General features: G+C 66.0%; 1 protein-coding gene across 1 annotated transcript in view; it reads right to left on the bottom strand.

The window, feature by feature from the left end:
- Positions 1 to 18,577, bottom strand: part of LOC147116084 (unconventional myosin-VIIa-like) — a 507,950-nt gene that overhangs the window by 73,480 nt on the left and 415,893 nt on the right. Inside the window, exon 36 of the mRNA XM_085992002.1 lies at positions 1,091 to 1,248. Within this exon, the coding sequence (XP_085848128.1) occupies positions 1,091 to 1,248 (158 nt within the window). The remainder of the gene's footprint in view (positions 1 to 1,090; positions 1,249 to 18,577) is intronic.

Below are 18,577 nucleotides of genomic sequence, written 5' to 3' on the forward strand. Positions count from 1 at the left end.
CAGGCGTAGGCCATTCAGCCCCTCGAGCCTGATCCGCTATTCAATTAGATCATTGCTGGTCTGTATCTTAACTCCATCTACCCGCCTTGGCTCATAAGAACATAAGAAATAGGAGCAGGAGTAGGCAATTCGGCCCCTCAAGCCTGCTCCACCATTCAATAAGATCATTGCTGATCTTCTGCCTCAACTCCACTTTCCTGCCTGTTCCCCACAACCCTTGACTCCCCTGTAGCTCAAATATCTGTCTATCTCTGCCTTGAATATATTCACTGACTCTAATTTTAAGGGTAACTAACTGCAGTAAGGGAGTCTGGTGACCAACACTGGTGGGTCAGCCATCGACAGTGATCATAACATACGTCAATGTGATTACTGTCGGAGGTTAAAGCTGTGCGGTGTTGGCACGGGATTCTTTCAGTGTTGATAGCGCGACAGCCAACATTGGGGGAGTGCGGGCCTTGGGAATGGGAGGCTGTAGAAACTTGGCACTTTTTAGAGTAAGGAAGGTCAGACTGTAACATCCAACTTGGGAAGAATTGAGAAAGACGCTTGGGAAGCAGAGCTGAGAGATGAAGGACTTCAGCTGGTGCAGGATCCGATCCCCTCCGAGACTAGCTGGTCCCATCCAGGGAGCGAGCACGCAGGACCTTAAACTGGTTCTACATTGTTTTCTGTCTCTATCTTTCTGTTTATTACAGTTCATACAGCCTGGGCTGGAGATCAGCCTGTGTTTATACAGGCTGGGCTGGAGATCAGCCTGTGTTTATACAGGCTGGGCTGGAGATCAGCCTGTGTTTATACAGGCTGGGCTGGAGATCAGCCTGTGTTTATACAGGCTGGGCTGGAGATCAGCCTGTGTTTATACAGGCTGGACTGGAGATCAGCCTGTGTTTATACAGCCTGGGCTGGAGATCAGCCTGTGTTTATACAGGCTGGGCTGGAGATCAGCCTGTGTTTATACAGGCTGGGCTGGAGATCAGCCTGTGTTTATAGAGGCTGGGCTGTAGTTCCTCGCAATTTATGGTTCAAACTCAAATAAATACATTTGAGTTAGGAGGGCAGCTGTGTCGGTGTCAGACTGAAAGGATATCAATGAAAGCCTGGCAGGACAACAGCACCATCTCTGGACTCGCACAGGCTTTCTTCAGTAACGGAAATCTCAGAGGTTCCCTCGAACAGACCCAGATCCGATCCTTCACACGAGCCTTTGGAAACACCACTTTGCTCAGCGACTCTTTTGCTGGGGGTCTGCGTAGAGAAGAGAAGAGGAATCAGGTCGACAGCTGGGACAGGTCAGCTTTACTCAGAGTGCGGACGTCAGCCCGACCAAATCGCGGCCCGCCCAATTCGCGGCCAGCCCAATTCGCTGCCCGCCCAATCCTCAGCCCGTCCAATCCACAGCCCACCCAATTCCCAGTCCTCCCAATCCACAGCGTGCCCAATCCACAGCCTGCCCAATTCCCAGCCCGCCCAATCCACAGCCCTCCCAATCCACAGCCCGCCCAATTCACAGCCCGCCCAATCAGAAGCCCGCCCAATCCGCAGCTCGCCCAATCCGCAGCCCGCCCAATCCGCAGCCGGCCCAATCCGCACCGTGCCCAATCCGCAGCCCGCCCAATTCCCAGCCCGCCCAATCCACAGCCCGCCGAAGTCCCGGCCCGCCCAATTCCCGGCCCGCCCAATTCCCAGCCCGCCCAATCCACTTCCCACACAATTCCCGACCCGCCCAATTCCTGGCCCGCCCAATTCCCGGCCCGCCCAATTCCCAACCCGCCCAATTCCCAGCCCGCCCAATTCACAGCGTGCCCAATTCCCAACCCGCCCAATCCGCAGCTCGCCCAATTCCCAGCCCGCCCAATTCCCAGCCTGCCCAATCCACAGTGCGCCCAATCCCCAGCCCGCCCAATCCTCAGACCACCCAATTCCCAGCCCGCCCAATCCAAAGTGTACCCAATTCACGGCCTGCCCAATTCCCGGCCCGCTCAATTCCCGGCCCACCCAAATCACGGCCCGCCCGACTCCCGGCCCGCCCGATTCCCGGCCCGCCCAATCCGCAGCTCGCCCGATTCTCAGCCCGCCCAATGCACAGCTCTCCCAATTCCCAGCCCGCCCAATCCGCGGCTCGCCCAATTCGCGGCCCGCCCAATTCCTGGCCCGCCCAATTCCCGGCCCTCCCAATTCACTGCCCGCCCAATTCACGGCCCGCCCTATTCCCAGCCCGCCCAATCCACAGCGCGCCCAATCCCTAGCCCGCCCAATCCCCAGCCCGCCCAATTCCCAGCCCGCCCAATCCAAAGCGTACCCAATTCCCGGCCCGCCTAATTCCCGGCCCGCCCAATCCACGGCCCGCCCAACTCGCGGCACACCCAATTCTCGGCCCGCCCAATTCATGGCCCGCCCAAATCACGGCCCGCCCGATTCCCGGCCTACCCGATTCGCAGCCCGCCAAATTCACAGCCCGCCCGATTCACGGCCTGCCAAAATCACGGCCCGCCCAATTCCCGGCCCGCCCAATTCCCGGCCCGCCCAATTCCCGACCCGCCCAATACCCGGCCCGCCAAATTCCCGGCCCGCCCAATTCCCGGCCCGCCCAATTCCCAACCCGCCCAATTCCCAACCCGCCCAATTCACAAGCCGCCCAATTCCCAGCCCGCCCACTTCCCAACCCGCCCAATTCCCAGCCCGCCAATTCACAGCGTGCCCAATTCCCAGCCCGCCCAATTCACAGCGTGCCCAATTCACAGACCGCCCAATCCTCAGCCTGCCCAATGCACAGCGTGCCCAATTCCCGGCCCGCCCAAATCGCGGCCCGCCCAATTCGCGGCCCGCCCAATTCCCGGCCCGCCCAATTCCCGGCCCGCCCAATTCCCGGCCCGCCCAATCCCCAGCCCGCCCAATTCCCAGCCCGCCCAATCCAAAGCGTACCCAATTCACGGCCCGCCCAATTCCCGGCCCGCCCAACTCGCGGCACACCCAATTCCCGGCCCGCCCAATTCCCAGCCCGCCCAATTCACGGCCCGCCCAATTCCCGGCCCGCCCAACTCGCGGGACGTCCAATTCTCGGCCCGCCCAATTCATGGCCCGCCCAATTACCGGCCCGCACAATTCGCAGCCCGCCCAATTCCGAGCACGCCCAATTTCCAGCCCGCCCTATTCCCAGCCCGGCCAATTCTCAGCCCGGCCAATCCCCAGCGTACCCAACTCGCGGCCCGCCCAATTCTCGGCCCGCCCAATCCACAGCGCGCCCAATTCGCGGCCCGCCCAATTCTCGGCCCACCCAAATCATGGCCCGCCCAATTCCCGGCCTGCCCAATTCCCGGCCCGCCCAATTCTCGGCCCGCCAAATTCCCGGCCCGCCAAATTCACAGCCCGCCCGAATCACAGCCCGCCCAATTCACAGCGTGCCCGATTCACGCCCGCCCGATTCTCGGCCCGCCCAATCCGCAGCTCGCCCAATCCACAGCCCGCCCAACCAGAAGCCCGCCCAAGCAGAAGCCCGCCCAATCCGCAGCTCGCCCAATCCGCAGCCCGCCCAATTCCCAGCTCACCCAATTCCCAGCCCGCCCAAGCAGAAGCCTGCCCAATTCCCAGCCCGCCCAATCCACAGCCCGCCCAATTCCCAGCTCGCCCAATTCCCAGCCCGCCCAATTCCCAGCCCGCCCAATTCCGAGCCGGCCCAATTCCCAACTCGCCCAATTCACAGCCAGCCCAATCCTCAGCCCGCCCAATTCACAGCGTGCCCAATTCCCAGCCCGCACAATCCGCAGCTCGCCCAATTCCCGGCCCGCCCAATTACCGACCCGCCCAATACCCGGCCCGCCAAATTCCCGGCCCGCCCAATTCCCGGCCCGCCCAATTCCCAACCCGCCCAATTCCCAACCCGCCCAATTCACAAGCCGCCCAATTCCCAGCCCGCCCACTTCCCAACCCGCCCAATTCCCAGCCCGCCAATTCACAGCGTGCCCAATTCCCAGCCCGCCCAATTCACAGCGTGCCCAATTCACAGACCGCCCAATCCTCAGCCTGCCCAATGCACAGCGTGCCCAATTCCCGGCCCGCCCAAATCGCGGCCCGCCCAATTCGCGGCCCGCCCAATTCCCGGCCCGCCCAATTCCCGGCCCGCCCAATTCCCGGCCCGCCCAATCCCCAGCCCGCCCAATTCCCAGCCCGCCCAATCCAAAGCGTACCCAATTCACGGCCCGCCCAATTCCCGGCCCGCCCAACTCGCGGCACACCCAATTCCCGGCCCGCCCAATTCCCAGCCCGCCCAATTCACGGCCCGCCCAATTCCCGGCCCGCCCAACTCGCGGGACGTCCAATTCTCGGCCCGCCCAATTCATGGCCCGCCCAATTACCGGCCCGCACAATTCGCAGCCCGCCCAATTCCGAGCACGCCCAATTTCCAGCCCGCCCTATTCCCAGCCCGGCCAATTCTCAGCCCGGCCAATCCCCAGCGTACCCAACTCGCGGCCCGCCCAATTCTCGGCCCGCCCAATCCACAGCGCGCCCAATTCGCGGCCCGCCCAATTCTCGGCCCACCCAAATCATGGCCCGCCCAATTCCCGGCCTGCCCAATTCCCGGCCCGCCCAATTCTCGGCCCGCCAAATTCCCGGCCCGCCAAATTCACAGCCCGCCCGAATCACAGCCCGCCCAATTCACAGCGTGCCCGATTCACGCCCGCCCGATTCTCGGCCCGCCCAATCCGCAGCTCGCCCAATCCACAGCCCGCCCAACCAGAAGCCCGCCCAAGCAGAAGCCCGCCCAATCCGCAGCTCGCCCAATCCGCAGCCCGCCCAATTCCCAGCTCACCCAATTCCCAGCCCGCCCAAGCAGAAGCCTGCCCAATTCCCAGCCCGCCCAATCCACAGCCCGCCCAATTCCCAGCTCGCCCAATTCCCAGCCCGCCCAATTCCCAGCCCGCCCAATTCCGAGCCGGCCCAATTCCCAACTCGCCCAATTCACAGCCAGCCCAATCCTCAGCCCGCCCAATTCACAGCGTGCCCAATTCCCAGCCCGCACAATCCGCAGCTCGCCCAATTCGCAGCCCGCTCAATTCCCAGCCCACGCAATTCCCGGCCCGCCCAACTCGCGGCACGCCCAATTCTCGGCCCGCCCAATTCACGGTCCACCCAATTCCCGGCCCGCCCAATTCGCAGCACGCACAATTCGCGGCCCGCCCAATTCTCGGACCGATAAATTCACAGCCTGCCCAAATCACAGCCCGCCTGATTCACAGCGTGCCCGATTCACAGCGTGCCCGATTCATGCCCACCCGATTCTCCGCCCACCCGATTCTCGGCCCGCCCGATTCTCGGCCCGCCCAATCCACAGCCCGCCCAATCCACAGACCGCCCAATCCACAGCCCGCCCAATTCCAAGCCCGCCCAATTCCCAGCACGCCCAATATCCAGCCCGCCCTATTCCCAGCCCGCCTAATCCACAGCCTTCCCAATTCCCAGCACGCCCAATTCCCAGCCCGCTAAAATCCACAGCCCGCCCAATCCAAAGCCCGGCCAACCAGAAGCCCGCCCAATCCGCAGCTCGCCCAATCCACAGCCCGCCCAATTCCCGGCCCGCCCAATTCCCGGCCCGCCCAATCCACGGCCCGCCCAATTCCCGGCCACCCAATTCCCGGCCCGCCCAATTCCAGGCCCGCTCAATTCCCGGCCCGCCCAATCCATGGCCCGCTCAATTCTCGGCCCGCCCAATTCACGGCCCGCCCAATTCACGGCCCGCCCAATTCCTGGCCCGCCCAAGTCCCAGCCCGCCCAATTCCCAGCCCGCCCAATTCCCAACCCGCCCAATTCCCAGCCCGTCCAATTCCCAGCCCGCCCAATTCACAGCCCGCCCAATTCGCAGCCCACCCAATTCACAGCCCGCCCAATCCTCAGCCCGCCCAATTCGCAGCGTGCCCAATTCCCAGCCCGCACAATCCGCAGCTCGCCCAATTCGCAGCCCGCCCAATTCGCGGCCCACCCAATTCACGGCCCGCCCAATCCTCGGCCCGCCCAATCCTCGGCCCGCCCAATCCTCAGCCCGCCCAATTCCCAGCGTGCCCAATTGCCAGCCCACCCAATTCCCAGCCCGCCCAATTCACAGCGTGCCCAATTCCCAGCCCGCCCAATTCACAGCGTGCCCAATTCACAGCCCGCCCAATCCTCAGCCCGCCCAATTCACAGCGTGCCCAATTCCCAGCACGCCCAATCCGCAGCTCGCCCAATCCGCAGCCCGCCCAATCCGTAGTCCGCCCAATTCCCGGCCCGCCCAATTCCCGGCCCGCCCAATTCCCAGCTCACCGAAGTCCCAGCCCGCCCAATGCCCAGCCCGCCCAATTCCCAGCCCGCCCAATTCCCGGCTCGACCAATTCCCGGCACGCCCAATTGTCGGCCCGCCCAATTCACGGCCCGTCCAATTCCCGGCCCGCCCAATTCCCGGCCAGCCCAATTCCCAGCCCGCCCAATTCCCAGCCCGCCCAATCCAAAGCATGCCCAATTCCCGGCCCGCCCAATTCCCGGCCCGCCCAATTCTCGGCCCGCCAAATTGACAGCCCGCCCGAATCACAGCCCGCCCGATTCACAGCGTGCCCGATTCACGCCCCGCCCGATTCTCGGCCCGCCCGATTCTCGGCCCGCCCAATCCACAGCCCGCCCAATCCACAGCCCGCCCAATTCCCAGCCCGCCCAATTCCCAGCACGCCCAATTTCCAGCTCGCCCTATTCCCAGCCCGCCCAATCCACAGCCTGCCCAATTCCCAGCCCGCCCAATTCCCAGCCAGCCCAATTCTCAGCCTGGCCAATCCGCAGCATGCCCAATCTGCAGCCCGCCCAATTCCCAGCCCGCCCAATCCACAGCCCGCCCAATTCCCAGCTCGCCCAATTCCCAGCTCGCCCAATTCCCAGCCCGCCTAATCCACGGCGCACCCAATTCTCGGCCCGCCCAATACACAGCCCGCCCAATTCACAGCGTGCCCAATTCCCAGCCCGCCCAATTCACAGCGTACCCAATTCCCAGCCCGCCCAATCCACAGCCTTACCAATTCTCAGCCCGGCCAATTCTCAGCCCGGCCAATCTGCAGCCCGGCCAATCCACAGCCCGCCCAATCCGCAGCTCGCCCAATCCGCAGCCCGCCCAATTCCCGGCCCGCCCAATTCCCGGGCCGCCCAAGCCATGGCTCGCCCAATTCACGGCCCGCCCAATTCCCAGCCTGCCCAATTCCCTGCCCGCCCAATTCCCGGCCCGCCCAATTCCTGGCTCGCCCAATTCCCGGCCCGCCCAATCCACAGCGCGCCCAATTCTCGGCACGCCCAATTCCCAGCACGCCCAATCCACAGCACGCCCAATTCTCGGCCCGCCCAATCCCCGGCCCGCCCAATTCCCAGCCCGCCCAATTCCCAACCCGCCCAATTCCCAACCCGCCCAATCCTCAGCCCGCCCAATTCACAGCGTGCCCAATTCCCAGCCCGCACAATCCGCTGCTCACCCAATTCACAGCCCGCCCAATCCACAGCCTTCCCAATTCCCGGCCCGCCCAATTCCCAGCCCGCCCAATGCCCGACCCGCCCAATGCCCGACCCGCCCAATGCCCGACCCGCCCAATGCCCGGCCCGCCCAATTCCCGGCCCGCCCAATTCCCGGCCCGCCCAATTCCCGGCCCGCCCAATTCCCAGCCCGCCCAATTCCCAGCCCGCCCAATTCACAGCCCGCCCAATTCACAGCCCGCCCAATTCACAGCGTGCCCAATTCACAGCCCGCCCAATCCGCAACCCGCCCAATCCGCAGCCCGCCCAATTCCCGGCCCGCCCAATTCCCGGCCCGCCCCATTCTCGGCTCGTCCAATTCCCGGCCCGCCCAATCCAAAGCGTACCCAATTCACGGCCCGCCCAATTCCCGGCCAGCCCAATCCGCGGCCCGCCCAACCCGCGGCCGACCAACTCGCGGCCCGCCCAATTCTCGGCCCACCCAAATCACGGCCCGCCCGATTCCTGGCCCACCCAATTTCCGGCCCGCCCAATTCCCAACCCACCGAAATCCCACCCCGCCCAATTCAAAGCCGGCCCAATTCCCAGCTCGCCGAATTCCCAGCCGGCCGAATTCCCAGCCTGCCCAATTCACAGCGTGCCCAATTCACAGCGTGCCCAATTCACAGCCCGCCCAATCCTCAGCCCGCCCAATTCACAGCGTGCCCAATTCCCAGCTCGCCCAATCCGCAGCTCGCCCAATCCGCAGCCCGCCCAATCCGTAGCCCGCCCAATTCCCGGCCCGCCCAATTCCCGGCCCGCCCAATTCCCAGCCCGCCCAATTCCCTGCCCGCCCAATTCCCGGCCCGCCCAATTTCCGGCCCGCCCAATGCCCGGCCCGCCCAATTCCCGGCCCGCCCAATTCCCGGCTCGCCCAATTCCCGGCACGCCCAAAGCCCGGCCCGCCCAATTCCCAACCCGCCAAATTCCCAGCCCGCCCAATTCACAGCCCGCCCAATTCACAGCGTGCCCAATTCACAGCCCGCCAAATCCTCAGCCCGCCCAATTCACAGCGTGCCCAATTCACAGCCCGCACAATCCGCAGCCCGCCCAATCCACAGCCCGCCCAATCCGCAACCCGCCCAATCCGCACCGTGCCCAATCCGCAGGCCGCCCAATTCCTGGCCCGCCCAATCCGCGGCCCGCCCAACCCGCGGCCCACCCAACTCGGGCCCGCCCAACTCTCGGCCCGCCCAAATCACGGCCCGCCCGATTCACGCCCGCCCAATTCACGGCCCGCCCAATTCACGGACCGCCCAATTCCCGGTCCGCCCAAATCATGGCCCGCCCGATTCACGCCCGCCCAAATCGCGGCCCGCCCAATTCGCGGCCCGCCAAATTCACAGCCCGCCCAAATCACAGCTCGCCCAATCCGCAGCCCGACTAATTCGCAGCCCGCCCAATCCGCACCATGCCCAATCCACAGCGCGCCCAATTCCCAGCCCGCCCAATTCTCAGCCCGGCCAAGCCACAGCCCGCCCAATTCTCAGCTCGCCCAATTCGCAGCCCGCCCAATTCCCAGCCCGCCCAATCCACAGCCCGCCCATTTCCCAGCCCGCCCAATTCCCAGCTCGCCCAATTCACAGCCCGCCCAATTCCCAGCCCGCACAATCCAAAGTGTACCCAATTCACGGCCCGCCCAATTCCCAGCCCGCCCAATCCGCGGCCCGCCCAACCCGCGGCCGCCAAACCCGCGGCCCGCCCAATTCTCGGCCCGCCCAAATCACGGCCCGCCCAATTCCCGGCCCGCGCAATTTCCGACCCGCCCAATTCCCAACCCACCGAATTCCCAGCCCGCCCAATTCCCAGCCGGCCCAATTCCCAGCCCGCCCAATTCCCAGCCGGCCCAATTCCCAGCCCGCTCAATTCACAGTGTGCCCAATTCCCAGCCCGCCCAATTCACAGCGTGCCCAATTCACAGCCCGCCCAATTCCCGGCCCGCCCAATTCCCAGCCCGCCCAATTCCCGGCCCGCCCAATTCCCGGCCCGCCCAATTCCCGGCCCGCCCAATTCCCGGCCCGCCCAATGCCCGGCCCGCCCAATGCCCGGCCCGCCCAATACCCGGCCCGCCCAATTCCCAGCCCGCCCAATTCCCAGCCCGCCCAATTCACAGCCCGCCCAATTCACAGCGTGCCCAATTCACAGCCCGCCCAATCCTCAGCCCGCCCAATTCACAGCGTGCCCAATTCCCAGCCCGCACAATCCGCAGCCCGCCCAATCCGCAGCCCGCCCAATTCCCGGCCCGCCCAATTCTCGGCTCGCCCAATTCCCAGCCTGCCCAATTCCCTGCCCGCCCAATTCCCGGCCCGCCCAATTCCTGGCTCGCCCAATTCCCGGCCCGCCCAATCCACAGCGCGCCCAATTCTCGGCACGCCCAATTCCCAGCACGCCCAATCCACAGCACGCCCAATTCTCGGCCCGCCCAATCCCCGGCCCACCCAATTCCCAGCCCGCCCAATTCCCAACCCGCCCAATTCCCAACCCGCCCAATCCTCAGCCCGCCCAATTCACAGCGTGCCCAATTCCCAGCCCGCACAATCCGCTGCTCACCCAATTCACAGCCCGCCCAATCCACAGCCTTCCCAATTCCCGGCCCGCCCAATTCCCAGCCCGCCCAATGCCCGACCCGCCCAATGCCCGACCCGCCCAATGCCCGACCCGCCCAATGCCCGGCCCGCCCAATTCCCGGCCCGCCCAATTCCCGGCCCGCCCAATTCCCAGCCCGCCCAATTCCCAGCCCGCCCAATTCACAGCCCGCCCAATTCACAGCCCGCCCAATTCACAGCGTGCCCAATTCACAGCCCGCCCAATCCACAACCCGCCCAATCCGCAGCCCGCCCAATTCCCGGCCCGCCCAATTCCCGGCCCGCCCCATTCTCGGCTCGTCCAATTCCCGGCCCGCCCAATCCAAAGCGTACCCAATTCACGGCCCGCCCAATTCCCGGCCAGCCCAATCCGCGGCCCGCCCAACCCGTGGCCGCCCAACTCGCGGCCCGCCCAATTCTCGGCCCACCCAAATCACGGCCCGCCCGATTCCTGGCCCACCCAATTTCCGGCCCGCCCAATTCCCAACCCACCGAAATCCCACCCCGCCCAATTCAAAGCCGGCCCAATTCCCAGCTCGCCGAATTCCCAGCCGGCCCAATTCCCAGCCTGCCCAATTCACAGCGTGCCCAATTCACAGCGTGCCCAATTCACAGCCCGCCCAATCCTCAGCCCGCCCAATTCACAGCGTGCCCAATTCCCAGCTCGCCCAATCCGCAGCTCGCCCAATCCGCAGCCCGCCCAATCCGTAGCCCGCCCAATTCCCGGCCCGCCCAATTCCCGGCCCGCCCAATTCCCAGCCCGCCCAATTCCCTGCCCGCCCAATTCCCGGCCCGCCCAATTTCCGGCCCGCCCAATGCCCGGCCCGCCCAATTCCCGGCCCGCCCAATTCCCGGCTCGCCCAATTCCCGGCCCGCCCAAAGCCCGGCCCGCCCAATTCCCAACCCGCCAAATTCCCAGCCCGCCCAATTCACAGCCCGCCCAATTCACAGCGTGCCCAATTCACAGCCCGCCAAATCCTCAGCCCGCCCAATTCACAGCGTGCCCAATTCACAGCCCGCACAATCCGCAGCCCGCCCAATCCACAGCCCGCCCAATCCGCAGCCCGCCCAATCCGCACCGTGCCCAATCCGCAGGCCGCCCAATTCCTGGCCCGCCCAATCCGCGGCCCGCCCAACCCGCGGCCCACCCAACTCGGGCCCGCCCAACTCTCGGCCCGCCCAAATCACGGCCCGCCCGATTCACGCCCGCCCAATTCACGGCCCGCCCAATTCACGGACCGCCCAATTCCCGGTCCGCCCAAATCATGGCCCGCCCGATTCACGCCCGCCCAAATCGCGGCCCGCCCAATTCGCGGCCCGCCAAATTCACAGCCCGCCCAAATCACAGCTCGCCCAATCCGCAGCCCGACTAATTCGCAGCCCGCCCAATCCGCACCATGCCCAATCCACAGCGCGCCCAATTCCCAGCCCGCCCAATTCTCAGCCCGGCCAAGCCACAGCCCGCCCAATTCTCAGCTCGCCCAATTCGCAGCCCGCCCAATTCCCAGCCCGCCCAATCCACAGCCCGCCCATTTCCCAGCCCGCCCAATTCCCAGCTCGCCCAATTCACAGCCCGCCCAATTCCCAGCCCGCACAATCCAAAGTGTACCCAATTCACGGCCCGCCCAATTCCCAGCCCGCCCAATCCGCGGCCCGCCCAACCCGCGGCCGCCAAACCCGCGGCCCGCCCAATTCTCGGCCCGCCCAAATCACGGCCCGCCCAATTCCCGGCCCGCGCAATTTCCGACCCGCCCAATTCCCAACCCACCGAATTCCCAGCCCGCCCAATTCCCAGCCGGCCCAATTCCCAGCCCGCCCAATTCCCAGCCGGCCCAATTCCCAGCCCGCTCAATTCACAGTGTGCCCAATTCCCAGCCCGCCCAATTCACAGCGTGCCCAATTCACAGCCCGCCCAATTCCCGGCCCGCCCAATTCCCAGCCCGCCCAATTCCCGGCCCGCCCAATTCCCGGCCCGCCCAATTCCCGGCCCGCCCAATTCCCGGCCCGCCCAATGCCCGGCCCGCCCAATGCCCGGCCCGCCCAATACCCGGCCCGCCCAATACCCGGCCCGCCCAATTCCCAGCCCGCCCAATTCCCAGCCCGCCCAATTCACAGCCCGCCCAATTCACAGCGTGCCCAATTCACAGCCCGCCCAATCCTCAGCCCGCCCAATTCACAGCGTGCCCAATTCCCAGCCCGCACAATCCGCAGCCCGCCCAATCCGCAGCCCGCCCAATTCCCGGCCCGCCCAATTCTCGGCTCGCCCAATTCCCGGCCCGCCCAATCCAAAGCGTACCCAATTCACGACCCGCCCAATTCCTGGCCAGCCCAATCCGCGGCCCGCCCAACCCGCGGCCGCCCAACTCGCGGCCCGCCCAATTCTCGGCCCGCCCAAATCACGGCCCGCCCGATTCCTGGCCCACCCAATTTCCGGCCCGCCCAATTCCCAACCCACCGAAATCCCAGCCCGCCCAATTCCCAGCCGGCCCAATTCCCAGCTCGCCCAATTCCCAGCCGGCCCAATTCCCAGCCCGCCCAATTCACAGCGTGCCCAATTCCCAGCCCGCCCAATTCACAGTGTGCCCAATTCACAGCCCGCCCAATCCTCAGCCCGCCCAATTCACAGCGTGCCCAATTCCCAGCTCACCCAATCCGCAGCTCGCCCAATCTGAAGCCCGCCCAATCCGTAGCCCGCCCAATTGCCGGCCCGCCCAATTCCCGGCCCGCCCAATTCCCAGCCCGCCCAATTCCCGGCCCGCCCAATGCCCAGCCCGCTCAATTCCCGGCCCGCCCAATTCCCGGCTCGCCCAATTCCCGGCCCGCCCAATTCCCGGCCCGCCCAATGCCCGGCCCGCCCAATTCCCGGCCCGCCCAATTCCCAACCCGCCAAATTCCCAGCCCACCCAATTCACAGCCTGCCCAATTCACAGTGTGCCCAATTCACAGCCCGCCAAATCCTCAGCCCGCCCAATTCACAGCCGGCACAATCCGCAGCCCGCCCAATCCGCAGCCCGCCCAATCCGCACTGTGCCCAATCCGCAGGCCGCCCAATTCCTGGCCCGCCCAATCCGCGGCCCGCCCAACCCGCGGCCCGCCCAACTCGCGGCCCGCCCAACTCGCGGCCCGCCCAACTCTCGGCCCGCCCGAATCACGGCCTGCCTGATTCACGCCTGCCCAAATCGCGGCCCGCCCAATTCACGGCCCGCCCAATTCCCGGTCCGCCAAATTCACAGCCCGCCCAAATCACAGCTCGCCCAATCCGCAGCCCGACTAATTCGCAGCCCGCCCAATCCGCACCATGCCCAGTCCGCAGCGCGCCCAATTCCCAGCCCGCCCAATTCTCAGCCCGGCCAAGCCACAGCCCGCCCAATTCTCAGCTCGCCCAATTCGCAGCCCGCCCAATTCCCAGCCCGCCCAATCCACAGCCCGCCCATTTCCCAGCCCACCCAATTCCCAGCTCGCCCAATTCACAGCCCGCCCAATTCCCAGCCCGCACAATCCAAAGCGTACCCAATTCACGGCCCACCCAATTCCCAGCCTGCCCAATCCGCTGCCCGCCCAACCCGCGGCCGCCAAACTCGCGGCCCGCCCAATTCTCGGCCCGCACAAATCACGGCCCGCCCGATTCACGGCCCGCCCGATTCCCGGCCCGCCCAATTTCCGACCCGCCCAATTCCCAACCCACCGAATTCCCAGCCCGCCCAATTCCCAGCCGGCCCAATTCCCAGCCCGCTCAATTCACAGCGTGCCCAATTCCCAGCCCACCCAATTCACAGCGTGCCCAATTCCCGGCCCGCCCAATTCCCAGCCCGCCCAATTCCCGACCCGCCCAATGCCCGGCCCGCCCAATTCCCGGCCCGCCCAATTCCCAGCCCGCCGAATTCCCAGCCCGCCCAATTCACAGCCGCCCAATTCACAGCCCGCCCAATCCTCAGCCCGCCCAATTCACAGCGTGCCCAATTCCCAGCCCGCACAATCCGCAGCCCGCCCAATCCGCAGCCCGCCCAATTCCCGGCCCGCCCAATTCTCGGCTCGCCCAATTCCCGGCCCGCCCAATCGAAAGCGTACCCAATTCACGGCCCGCCCAATTCCCGGCCAGCCCAATCCGCGGCCCGCCCAACCCGCGGCCGCCCAACTCGCGGCCCGCCCAATTCTCGGCCCGCCCAAATCACGGCCCGCGCGGTTCCCGGCCCGCCCAATTTCCGGCCCGCCCAATTCCCAACCCACCGAAATCCCAGAACGCCCAATGCCCAGCCGGCCCAATTCCCAGCTCGCCCAATTCCCAGCTGGCCCAATTCCCAGCCCGCCCAATTCACAGCGTGCCCAATTCCCAGCCCGCCCAATTCACAGCGTGCCCAATTCATAGCCCGCCCAATCCTCAGCCCGCCCAATTCACAGCGTGCCCAATTCCCAGCTCGCCCAATCCGCAGCTCGCCCAATCCGCAGCCCGCCCAATCCGTAGCCCGCCCAATTCCCGGCCCGCCCAATTCCCGGCCCGCCCAATTCCCGGCCCGCCCAATTCCCAGCCCGCCCAATTCCCTGCCCGCCCAATTCCCGGCCCGCCCAATTCCCGGCCCGCCCAATTCCCGGCCTGCCCAATTCCCGGCCCGCCCAATTCCCGGCCCGCCCAATGCCCGGCCCGCCCAATTCCCGGCCCGCCCAATTCCCAACCCGCCAAATTCCCAGCCCGCCCAATTCACAGCCCGCCCAATTCACAGCGTGCCCAATTCACAGCCCGCCAAATCCTCAGCCCGCCCAATTCACAGCGTGCCCAATTCACAGCCCGCACAATCCGCAGCCCGCCCAATATGCAGCCCACCGAATCCGCAGCCCGCCCAATCCGTACCGTGCCCAATCCGCAGCCCGCCCAACCCGCGGCCCGCCCAACTCGCGGCCCGCCCAAATCACGGCCCGCCCGATTCCCGGCCCGCCCGATTCTCGGCCCGCCCAAATCACGGCCCGCCCGATTCACGGCCCGCCCAATTCACGGCCCGCCCAATTCACGGCCCGCCCAATTCCCGGTCCGCCCAAATCACGGCCCGCCCGATTCACGCCCGCCCAAATCGCGGCCCGCCCAATTTGCGGCCCGCCCAATTCGTGGCCCGCCAAATTCACAACCCGCCCAAATCACAGCTCTCCCAATCCGCAGCCCGACTAATTCGCAGCCCGCCCAATCCGCACCATGCCCAATCTGCAGCCCGCCCAATTCCCAGCCCGCCCAATTCTCAGCCCGGCCAAGCCACAGCCCGCCCAATTCTCAGCTCGCCCAATTCGCAGCCCGCCCAATTCCCAGCCCGCCCAATCCACAGCCCGCCCATTTCCCAGCCCGCCCAATTCCCAGCTCGCCCAATTCACAGCCCGCCCAATTCCCAGCCCGCACAATCCACAGCCCGCCCAATTCCCAGCCCGCCCAATTCCCAGCTCGCCCAATTCCCAGCCCGCCCAATCCACAGCGCGCCCAGTTCTCGGCCCGCCCAATTCAAGGGCCGCCCAATTCACGGCCCGCCCAATTCCCGGTCCGCCCAATTCCCAACCCGCCCAATTCCCGGCCCGCCCAATTCCTGGCCCGCCCAATTCCCAACCCGCCCAATTCCCAACCCGCCCAATTCACAGCGTGCCCAATTCATAGCCCGCCCAATCCACAGCCCGCCCATTTCCCAGCCCGCCCAATTCCCAGCTCGCCCAATTCACAGCCCGCCCAATTCCCAGCCCGCACAATCCACAGCCCGCCCAATTCCCAGCCTGCCCAATTCCCGGCTCGCCCAATTCCCAGCCCGCCCAATCCACAGCGCGCCCAGTTCTCGGCCCGCCCAATTCAAGGCCCGCCCAATTCACGGCCCGCCCAATTCCCGGTCCGCCCAATTCCCGGCCCGCCCAATTCCCGGCCCGCCCAATTCCCAACCCGCCCAATTCCCAACCCGCCCAATTCACAGCGTGCCCAATTCATAGCCTGCCCAATCCTCAGCCAGCCTGATTCCCAGCCCGCCCGATTCACAGCCCGCCCAATTCCCAGCCCGCCCAATTCACAGCACGCCCAATTCACAGCACGCCCAATTCACAGTGTGCCCAATTCACAGCCTGCCCAATCCTCAGCCTGCCCAAATCCCAGCCCGCCCAATCCACAGCCCGCCCAATCCACAGCCCGCCCAATCCACAGCCCGCCCTATTTCCAGCCCGCCCAATCCACAGCCTTCCCAATTCCCAGCCCGCCCAATTCCCAGCACGCCCAATTTCCAGGCCGCCCTATTCCCAGCCCGCCCAATCAACAGCCCTCCCAATTCCCAGCCCGCCCAATTCCCAGCACGCCCAATTCTCAGCCCGGCCATTCCACAGCCCGCCCAATTCACAGCCCGCCCAATCCACAGCCCGGCCAATTCTCAGCCTGCCCAATCCATGGCCCGCCCAATTCCCAGCCCGCCCAATTCCCGGCCCGACCAATTCCCAACCCGCCCAATTCCCAACCCGCCCAATTCCCAGCCCGCCCAATTCCCGGCCCGCCCAATTCCCGGCCCGCCCAATTCCCAACCCGCCAAATTCCCAGCCCGCCCAATTCACAGCCCGCCCAATTCACAGCGTGCCCAATTCACAGCCCGCCAAATCCTCAGCCCGCCCAATTCACAGCGTGCCCAATTCACAGCCCGCACAATCCGCAGCCCGCCCAATATGCAGCCCACCGAATCCGCAGCCCGCCCAATCCGTACCGTGCCCAATCCGCAGCCCGCCCAACCCGCGGCCCGCCCAACTCGCGGCCCGCCCAAATCACGGCCCGCCCGATTCCCGGCCCGCCCGATTCTCGGCCCGCCCAAATCACGGCCCGCCCGATTCACGGCCCGCCCAATTCACGGCACGCCCAATTCACGGCCCGCCCAATTCCCGGTCCGCCCAAATCACGGCCCGCCCGATTCACGCCCGCCCAAATCGCGGCCCGCCCAATTTGCGGCCCGCCCAATTCGTGGCCCGCCAAATTCACAGCCCGCCCAAATCACAGCTCTCCCAATCCGCAGCCCGACTAATTCGCAGCCCGCCCAATCCGCACCATGCCCAATCTGCAGCCCGCCCAATTCCCAGCCCGCCCAATTCTCAGCCCGGCCAAGCCACAGCCCGCCCAATTCTCAGCTCGCCCAATTCGCAGCCCGCCCAATTCCCAGCCCGCCCAATCCACAGCCCGCCCATTTCCCAGCCCGCCCAATTCCCAGCTCGCCCAATTCACAGCCCGCCCAATTCCCAGCCCGCACAATCCACAGCCCGCCCAATTCCCAGCCCGCCCAATTCCCAGCTCGCCCAATTCCCAGCCCGCCCAATCCACAGCGCGCCCAGTTCTCGGCCCGCCCAATTCAAGGGCCGCCCAATTCACGGCCCGCCCAATTCCCGGTCCGCCCAATTCCCAACCCGCCCAATTCCCGGCCCGCCCAATTCCTGGCCCGCCCAATTCCCAACCCGCCCAATTCCCAACCCGCCCAATTCACAGCGTGCCCAATTCATAGCCCGCCCAATCCACAGCCCGCCCATTTCCCAGCCCGCCCAATTCCCAGCTCGCCCAATTCACAGCCCGCCCAATTCCCAGCCCGCACAATCCACAGCCCGCCCAATTCCCAGCCTGCCCAATTCCCGGCTCGCCCAATTCCCAGCCCGCCCAATCCACAGCGCGCCCAGTTCTCGGCCCGCCCAATTCAAGGCCCGCCCAATTCACGGCCCGCCCAATTCCCGGTCCGCCCAATTCCCGGCCCGCCCAATTCCCGGCCCGCCCAATTCCCAACCCGCCCAATTCCCAACCCGCCCAATTCACAGCGTGCCCAATTCATAGCCTGCCCAATCCTCAGCCAGCCTGATTCCCAGCCCGCCCGATTCACAGCCCGCCCAATTCCCAGCCCGCCCAATTCACAGCACGCCCAATTCACAGCACGCCCAATTCACAGTGTGCCCAATTCACAGCCTGCCCAATCCTCAGCCTGCCCAAATCCCAGCCCGCCCAATCCACAGCCCGCCCAATCCACAGCCCGCCCAATCCACAGCCCGCCCTATTTCCAGCCCGCCCAATCCACAGCCTTCCCAATTCCCAGCCCGCCCAATTCCCAGCACGCCCAATTTCCAGGCCGCCCTATTCCCAGCCCGCCCAATCAACAGCCCTCCCAATTCCCAGCCCGCCCAATTCCCAGCACGCCCAATTCTCAGCCCGGCCATTCCACAGCCCGCCCAATTCACAGCCCGCCCAATCCACAGCCCGGCCAATTCTCAGCCTGCCCAATCCACGGCCCGCCCAATTCCCAGCCCGCCCAATTCCCGGCCCGCCCAATTCCCAACCCGCCCAATTCCCAACCCGCCCAATTCCCAGCCCGCCCAATTCCCGGCCCGCCCAATTCCCGGCCCGCCCAATTCCCAACCCGCCCAATTTCCAGCCCGCCCAATTCACAGCCCGCCCAATTCACAGCGTGCCCAATTCCCAGCCCGCCCAATTCCCAGCCCGCCCAATTCCC

The sequence above is a fragment of the Somniosus microcephalus genome, chromosome 6, assembly GCF_052327205.1.
Source record: "Somniosus microcephalus isolate GS21.2 chromosome 6, FLI_Smic_1.0, whole genome shotgun sequence".
Classification (NCBI taxonomy): Eukaryota; Metazoa; Chordata; class Chondrichthyes; order Squaliformes; family Somniosidae; genus Somniosus; species Somniosus microcephalus.